Consider the following 9,379-nt stretch of genomic DNA (forward strand, 5'->3'; position numbering starts at 1 on the left):
TCTCAACATTAACACAGGAATATTTTACAAACAAAAAGAAATTACAGCAAAATGGTTAGTGAAACCAGACCTCCATGCAGGATGCTGGACAGTGCTGAGCAATCTGCCCGGTGTGATGCTGCTGAGACACTGAAACTTTCAGGTTCTTTTGCAGCAAGGCAGCATTAGGGAAAATAAAGAAGTGCAGATCAACAAGTGCTAATCAAGTCATACAAGGGAATGGTCATTTTCAGGAAAGCCAGCCAGATGGAGGAAGGGACCCAGAGACATCATCAGTTGCCAGACTGGGATCCAGTACAACTCCCTTGGAAATCCAGCACCTAGGACTCATTTATGCAGCTTGATAAGCTCTTTTTGGCAATGCTATGCTCCCAAATGACAAACCGCTTTATTTTGACTTTGAAAAGTGTCATGGTATGGAATGTGACCATTTTAAGGAAAGCTTCTCATACTACTCCAGAAATTCAAAGGCATGGGAATAAGGACTTAGGACTGGAAGTAGTCTTTTGGGCCACAGCTACATTTGCGGGAAGTCATAAAGCCTTACAAATAACTTAGCAAAGCTCTACATCAGGATTCCTGGTGGGCCAACCTCCTGAAGATATGCTATTACATGCACATAATGGGCTATTTAGCATTTAAACTGTAAAGAATCAAATTGTTTTCCCACTAAATCGCAGGGGTTGACCTATTTTGAAATCCTTCTTAGAAAGTCACAAGGGAGAATGAGTGTTGTTGACTTAATATTGTCCATAATGGACCTTTGTCCCCACCATTGGAAAAACACCAAAATGTGCAGCAGTACTGGCAGTGTCTTGGTTTTGAGGCGGCAAAGGATTAGAACAATGCCCTGACAGAAACACTCAAGTTTTCTAGTAGTGTTGTACAGGAGAGCCTGCACAGCATGTCCTCACTCAAGGCTCAGAACTGTGTGGACTTTGCTACATCACAGTGCTCTGGCTCAGATCAACCCCTCTGCCTCCACAAGGGTTAAAGTCCTCTCTCAGAGTATGACTATTTGCAACACAGCAAAAAAACACTGTTCCACTCCATTCGGTACTTGCCTGCTACTGTGCTAAAGTTCAGATGGTTTTTAGAGTTGAACAAAACGATTTCCCTGATCTTTTTAAAAAGTGGGCAATTGCAAAACCTTTCTTCATGGACATGTTATACATAAGGCTAGTTTGATCATATTTCCAATACTGGTGATGCACTAAAAATAGCCAGGAAAATGAACCCTGCTTGACAATTGCTCTTTGAAGATAGCTATTCTGTGCAATAATTAAAGCATTGTCACAAAGGGCTCAATAGAAAATGACCCAGGGGGTTTCACTCTTCAGCTACTAACTTGAATATGTTGCATTTACTCTCTCTTGCTACTGCCTCCCAGAAAAGAAAGCTGAAAGACTACATCCTACTCAGTTCTTCAATGCTGATTCCTTCTAGACTGCTCCGGTGTAAGGAAGAATACAGAATGAAAAGCGAAATGCAATGCTCAGAGGAAAGAAATGAAACTTGCAGTGTCACAGTAAAAATATACCCTGGCCCTTCAGGTTGCATGCAGGAAAGAGTCCCAGGTCCTTCAATGGGAATTTTGGCTGTGTAAAGACTATAGCAGTCTGAAAGGAATTCCCTGCCTTCCATGGCATTACAGCTGGGTAACTGACTGAGAGCATTTGGCCTTTATTTGTTTGTGGTCCATCTTTTTCAGTTAATCTGGGTAAATAGTAGAAAAATCTTATTTGGTACATGAGTTAAACAGCAAGTAATGGTGGGGGGTTGTGCTTAAGGGACTGGCCCTGGGAGCCTGGGAACACTAGGTCAGTAATAGGTTTTGCCCCAGACTCATTGTCTGAGTGGGCAGATCACTTGTGCCTGAAGCCTGCAAACACATGTGCATGAGTTACTATGGACTCCAACAGGCTCCTTGGTTCAGGAAGGCAGGTAGTGCACATGTGTGTGAAGGATGCCCTGATCTGTCTGGGCAAATTTTGGGAGTATTTATGTGCCTAAAGATGCAGGTGGCACCTAGCAGGATTTCAAAAGTGAGTCTGCCAAAAGCTCCTGGTATCTACCTGCAACTATCAGTCCCTAAACCTCTCTGTGCCTGGTTTCCATCTGTAAAATGCAACCACTTGACCTTACTGGAATGTTACAGAGATGAACTGGTCAGTGTTTACAAGGATCAGATACCATGGCACTGGAGACCACAAAACGAAATCATATGCAGTGAGGTGTGATGGGTGAGAAAGCACTGGAGGCCAAGAGATCAGAGGAAGGTCCCAAACAGAGCATGCATTAAATACCTTACAGCAGAGAGGCTGGGAAATGCTCTGCACAGGTGGGACTGTGCATGTTGTAGGTTAGCATGTGGCAACTGTAGCAAAGGTGACAGGTGAGGATATCTTTCACACTGGCGGCCCTCTCATCCTGCCCCAACATGAGCTGCTGTCTGAATGCCACAGCATAGTTCAGCCCAAGCTGCTCATTGTGGCATTTATACAGTTCTGAACACCCACGTTAGGTTTACTCTGACTTACCCAAATTTTGTTTCTGTCAACCTTTTCTTGATAATCACAGAGAGATATAGGATCAGCCCAACAGAAGCAAGCCCACAGAAAACGCCAAGGACTATGACAAAGGGCTCTGTATTTCCAGATGCTGGCGTCGAAGAAGGTGCCAAGGTTATTAAACCTGATAAAACATCCCAAAATAGAGACCATATAAGGGAATCAGTCTGTATTGCTTGGAGTGTAGAATGGGGCTGTTAACAACTGAAACTAAACAATACCTTCAAAATAAAAAATAAAAGATATAAAAGGAATATATAAGCCCAAAGAAAATACTGCATGTCAGTGGAATTACTTGATATGCTGGTTTACTTAAACAACTATCAAGGCCTGAGGGTGTTTAGGGGAACTGGTTCTCCTTGTGAAACTGCTTACTCCTTATAACAGGGCAGCACCTTTGGGCATTTATACACATACTTTTTTTTCCCTGCAGTGCACCAGAGATCCACCGCTTCAGAGCAGATTTGATTAGCAGACAAGCTGAGGCAAACTCCACCGTGCCACATGCAGCTGTATAAGTGGCAAAATGCACATCAGCATGCAGAAAATAGCAATGGTGCACTTTTGAACTAAAGCACCTCCAAGGTGTTTTAGTTCAAAAGTGCACCACTGCCATTTTCTCAGCACTGACTCGCATTTTGCCACTTATACAATTGCAACCATTGATCACTGAGCTCTTTTCAAAGTGCCTGGTACTGTGGTGCTTGAATATGTAAAATTGCCTTGAGTGTCAGTGCTTAGTGCTGTACATGTAATAATAGACAGGCCCTGCCTTTAGAAGCTTGCAATCCAAATATCCCAGGCGACACCCAACAGGTAAATATGATCACATCCAAGAAGGAGGAACAGGTTGATAGCAGCAACCAGCAAGTAACTGCCATGTTCTTCCCCTCCCAGGTAGGTGGGCTAAATGCTAGGGCCGGGGGGTCTATGAGAAAGGAGGTGGGGTGAGTCTGCAAACAATATCTTCATTAAAAGAAGGTTGTTAAAACTCCGAAGTTAAGCACAACAAAGTTAGGAAATACCACAATGGAAGCTGCCAGGGCAACTGTAATTCAACCCCGTTATAGATATACACGATGATGCAGTCTTTTAATTCCACAAACATGCTTGTTTTTTTCTCACCGTTCCCCGGAATGAAGACTTCCACAGGGTCACTGAAGGGCCCAACTCCTCCCTTTGTGAAGGCAGCAACTCGCACAGAACATGTGGAATTGGTAGCAACCACAGGGATGATGGCAGAGCTGGCATTCTGCTTGACTTCAGAAGAAAGATTCTGCTGAGCACAGACAAGGGAGAGAACAAGTCAAATACTGATGCTGTGGGAGCAAACAGAAGGGAAAAGTTTATTTTTCCTGGCAATGTCAAACAGTGAATGAGGACTGAAAATCTAGGACATTTTTATCTTGACATTTTCCCTTTATTAAGTACTATGGTTACTTGCCCTTACAGCCTGCAGGAATCATGACCATGTGTAATACCACAAAAAGCTATTTATAGAGAATAACAGTTCTTCAAGAACTGGATGCAAATAATAAAATAGCTGAACAGCATTTCCTCTTAACTGTTTCACTGCCCAAATCAGGTTTCAAAACGATTGATACATAGCCTCCCTCATAGGTGATGCACTGAGGGAGGACAGGGGTGGAGCACGTGCCTCCCCTAAGATTGGCCGCTGCTGAAGCCACCACCAGCTTCTGCAGGCGGGTGCCGCTCACCACCTGTCCCCCCGTCGCCGCCACCACCAGCGTTTGCAGGCAGTCTCTACTTGCCGCCAACTACAAATGGTGGCCCCCACCCATCTCAGGAGGCACCAGTTCATGGCCTCCCCAACAGGGCAACAGGTTGACCATGTCAGCAGGGAAACAAGCTGCTGGCTGGACCTGGAAAATAAATCTGAAGTGGCTGGGCAGCAGAATGCTAATAATTTGCAGGTTGGGGCAGTGAGGGCAGTTTATGAACTCTGCATGTTGTTATTTCTTGTCCTATCTCCTCCACCTCTGCTGGAGCTACTGAGCCTGCTGAAGTCACTACAGACTGCAGCCTGGAGTAACACATGCCCTGGCATACCTTCAAACCATACTCCCTCTTGATCCCTTTGGCTGGAAAGAATTTACAGTGAAAACAAGGACTGATGGTGCTGAGAGCACAAGAAGAACCACTGAGGCCTTACAGAGATGAGGATTTACAGGTGTGCTAGTTAGCATAACTGAAAGGACTAGTATACACTTTTAACATGGGCCACCCTAATGGTTAAGAGCAGCCTACCCTGCATGAACAGGACTGGTTCTGCTATGGCAAGTGTCACTGGCCGGATGCTGTTTGCCCTAGATTCTCCTGGGCAGAGGGAAGGTTCTTTCTCCTAGACTAGACAAGACCTGGGGAGGTGGGAACCCTGACAAATTTTAAGTTCCCTGCAGGAACCTCTGTGTTGGGTTTGTCACATCCCGTGTCCTTCACCTGGGCCCTGGGTGGGTGAGAAGTTTAGCTGCAGGGAACCAGTGAGGAGGTTAGTCACCTGTGGAGCCCAGCCTGTGAAAAACACATTTTGCTAAAGGTGGGAGTGGAACAGCCACATGCCTCTTTGGAGATATGCTGGGAGGGCACGCCCTCTTGGCAGGACATCTCCCCGTTGATGCCATTACTCCTCTGATGGTGAAACTACAAAAGGAGGGGGTAGCCTTCTCTATTTGGTGCCCAGCTGAGCTCTAAATGAGGAGCTAGTCAGAGCAGGTCTTCTTTGGTTTAAGCCTCTTTAAAGTGTTTCTCCAGCTGATGAAGTGAGGTTGGGCTAATGAAAGCTTATGTTATACATTTCTGATTTAGCTAGGCTATAAAATGCAAATCTACCCTGACAAACACTAGCCAGAGAAGAGACCAGAGAATACTGCCCGGTGCTTACATGTTGTACATGTAACTGTCTGTTAGGACTGGTTTTGTGTGTGCTGCTCTCTTACTCTGAGAGGTTTCTCTTTCCCTAGTGCAGAGCTATCGGGCTGTCTTGCCATTTGAATGCACTGTACAACACAGATGGATCTCTCTTGTAGATCCTCTTCTCATGTTTATTTTAGCTTTAGGTCTTATCGTTGCTGCCAAATTCAAGGCCAAAATATCCAATGGGGTATGTCAGCAAACCCTGCTGAAGTCAGGGAGCATTGTTTGGACCAGCAGACAGTGTGACGCCCACTCACTTCCCCGAGCAGAGTGGCTCTCTGGATATTAAGTCAGAATGACCTTGTGTTCTATAATTAAAGGAATAAGACACATGTTGTAACAGGTAGTTTAATAGTGATGTGTTTTTTTGTGTCGAACTCCCGATCCTTCAGTTTTTAGGGCAAATTTCTTTCCTGTCACCATCATGATGTTGGATTTGTGTAATGTTATGACAGATTATTTCTCTGGACAGAAATACAAGCAATTCCCTTTCCCACAAATTCACTGTTATTTCCTGAATTTCTTGAGTCAGCATACCAGCTGAAAAAGCAACTGGCATTACTTTACAGTAACTTACTACTCCAAAACAACTGTTCTTATAACACATCTGGCAGACTAGTGTGCAGAGAACAACTTTAGCTCAGTTGCCTGCCATTTCCTAACACAATGCAGCCAAGAGAAAGCAATAACAGAGGAAAGTTGGGGTAAAAATAGAAGGAAATCTTTCACAGCCAAATCCAATTTACCAAAAGAACTATAAAAATGGAAATAAAACATGGCCATATATTAGCCACGTTTACGTAGGTGCCAGTAAAACAACTGTGTTCTGGAGAGCACTGCTAAAGAATGATGATCTACAAGATCCCTTCCAGCCCCCAACAACTATGAAACTATGTTCGGCAAGTGAAGGAAATAACTCACTGCTTCTCTTTTCCTATGTTCTCAATTCCTTCCTGCTTTGTTTTCCTGATGCCCTCGGGCAAACAAATACCTCCAATACTGTTTTCACATTGCTGTTTATTAACCAACTGCCAAAGTCATTTAAAAACTTCAAGTTTCTGTGTGACTCTACTGTATCATCTGAGGACTTAGCTTGTATAAACAGTAAACAGATGGTGCATAGTATTATGCCAGAGGAGTGTTGACTCTAGTGTCAAATGAAAAGGGACTGGATTAGATCACCTGTCCCATCAGGTGACTTTAATGGAAAAGCTGGGGAGTCCCTTTGGACAGAGGAGGTGCCATATGGCATAAAGCTGGCTTAACTAATACTATGAAGCCCTCCTTTTGCCCCTGCACTCCAGAAAGGTGCTGGTGAAGAGAGAGGTGCAACCTTAAATCACAGTTATCCATGGTTGACTAAGTGATCCCTAGGGAGCAAATTACTGCTGGCATAATTTAGAGCCACTGCCTCAGGGTCAGGAGATGGCCTGGCTCAAGGATCTGCCCCAGTGGATTTAATTGCTAAAAATGCCACCCCAAACTGCCATGTCACAGTAAAATGTGTACACTAGCGAGCTACTCCTGCTTCTGCTGAAGTGACCTTGCTAGCCTGTGGGTAGCCAACCACTCCCACAACAGGTCTCCAAGTCCATGTGTCAGCATATTTGATTAAGTACTAAAGTAGCATTAAAAGAAGTGCTAAAAGATGGCACAATGACAGGCCATACTGCACCATGCCGGTTGCGCATGGTTATTTTTGGCTGCTACGTCGCCGTAGTAATGTACTATAACGAGGGAGCATGTCACTATAACGATGAAGCAGTGGCATCATGGTTTTTGCCACCGGATGCTATGGTGCCATAGTGCATTTCTAGTTCACCTCAGAATAAAGCAGGTCCTTCCACTCCTTTCAAGGTGCTATGTGAGTCAATGCTGCTTCCTGTGACCAGCTGCCTGTGACTGGCAGATCAAGCAATGCCACGCAGCATACATAATGTCTTTTCATAGATGTACGTTCAGGGACCAACACAATAGAGTCTTGTCCCTCACTGGGACCAGATAACAACTTATTAAACCCTTACAATCACTTTGCTTAACCAACTGCACACAAGTACCAGAAACATGCTGATGTCTGCTCTTCAGACAGCAGATCATATTGTCAACTTTAAGCTTGCAAACACCAGTATTTTGGGGTCTTCATTAATCATGAAATTGAAATTTGAGATTCAGAAAAATATATATTTAGAGTTCTTTTCCCATTGCCTTCCCTTCTTCCCTCCCCCCGCCACCCCGTGTACCACTCTCTGCCACAGCATGGACCATAGCCAGCATGTGGTATGCTAGCTAATGCTGAGAGGTGTCTGTGTGTGTGTGTCTGTCTCCAATTTCACTGGAATAGGCAGGAGTTAATCAACAGGTCATCTGGTAAACTGTTTAAGAAGTCTGAAGTAATATGGAGAGAGGCCATTGTTTTGCTAATCAGGTGATAAGGACTGTTATCAGCCCCTCCCCCACTAGGCTGGCTTGCTCGCCTGTCAGTTTGCTGTAGACAGTATGACAAAGCAGGGAAGGAGATTGAAGAGCTCTGTATCATCAGCAGATGCATGCACTGCACCCTCCCCAACCCTTGCCTCACAGTGCTAACCCAGGGCTGGGGGCTCGCAACACTCCCGCCCCTTGAGAAGCCAGCGGGGAAAGGCCTGGGACCATACAGGCAGACATCCCTAATGACAGGGTTCTGCCAGGGCCTGGCCACACCCCACTCAGCTCAGCTCCCCGCAGAAGGGAGGGGAGGGCTGCTCTAGCCCCCCCCCTTGCTCTAGCCTGAGCCACTGCAGGCATGCACCTGAATTTCCTCAGTCCAGAAAGAATGTCTGTCCAGTTTCAAACCAGTTCAGCCTAGCCAGGTTAGACTAACCTGCAAAAATTGAATCAATTCAGTCTCAGGCTTTTTGAATGTCTGTCTCTAGCCTTAGAGGTGCACCAATACATGGGTCCGATATTAGATCATCACCAATATAAAGAAAATTGATCATATCGTAAATTGGCCTGATGTGGCCGATAATTTGACCAATAAATGCCTGTGTGTGCACACAGCTGCAGTGCAGCATGTAGGCAGCAAGGAGCACAGCCCAGCAACTCTGTGAAGCTAGTAATTCTGGTGAAGGGGATGGGGGAGGGAATAGGTGTGGAGGGGGCAGGTCAAGGCCTCCATGGTGAGGGAAGAGTGGGACTGGGGCAAGCACTACCCAGCCAGGGCAAGGCAGGTGTGAGATGGGGCTGTAACTTATCAGGGGGGCACGGGGCAGGGGGAGTGGGTGGCTCCCCCTGCTGTGCGCTGCTTGTCTGGGAGCTTCTGGTTCAGCACTTGCCTGTTTGTCTGGCAGCTCCTGCCGGTGCTCCAGGAAGGCATGGGTGGGGCGTATGCCCCCAGATCTGCGTGGAATAGGGAAGGCTGGAAAGAGCCCCACGCAGTCCAGGCTCCAGCCCACCCTTCCCTGCGCAGATCCAGGGACACATGCCCTCCCCCCACCATGCCCTCCTGAACAAACGGTGGGAGCCACCAGACGAGTGGCCGGCACTGGAGCAGTGGCTCCCAGATGAGCAATACACAATGGTGGGAGCCACCCCCACCCCCCGGACGAGCTATGGCTCTGTCCTGTTCCTGCCTCACCTTGGCTGGGCAGTGCTTGCCCTAGCCCCACTCCTCCCTCACTGCAGGGGCCTTGATCTGCCCCACTCCCCCGCTTCCACCACACCAGAGTTGCCAGCTGCACACAGCTCTCCAAGCTGCCGGGCTGGTATCGGAAATTGGATTGGTATTGGCTAATATGCCTCCTTAAAAATCAGTTATTGGTATCAGACCCCAAAATCTCTAACAGTGCACCCCTAGTGACACCATGAAATGGCTGATGGAGCCTGCATTCCCGCCC

General features: G+C 46.4%; 1 protein-coding gene across 2 annotated transcripts in view; it reads right to left on the reverse strand.

The window, feature by feature from the left end:
• MERTK (MER proto-oncogene, tyrosine kinase) overlaps positions 1-9,379 on the reverse strand; it is a 64,868-nt gene that overhangs the window by 17,565 nt on the left and 37,924 nt on the right. The window contains exons 8-9 of one of the 2 annotated variants that reach the window (XM_006024941.3): positions 3,696-3,846; positions 2,541-2,694 (exon numbers count right to left, since the gene is read on the reverse strand). In XM_006024941.3, coding sequence (XP_006025003.1) covers positions 2,541-2,694; positions 3,696-3,846 — 305 coding nt within the window. Of the gene's footprint in view, positions 1-2,540; positions 2,695-3,695; positions 3,850-9,379 lie in introns of both variants that reach the window. The other variant, XM_006024940.3, reaches the window with a different exon arrangement.

Source organism: Alligator sinensis, unplaced genomic scaffold (genome assembly GCF_000455745.1).
Source record: "Alligator sinensis unplaced genomic scaffold, ASM45574v1 scaffold794_1, whole genome shotgun sequence".
NCBI classification, from domain to species: domain Eukaryota; kingdom Metazoa; phylum Chordata; order Crocodylia; family Alligatoridae; genus Alligator; species Alligator sinensis.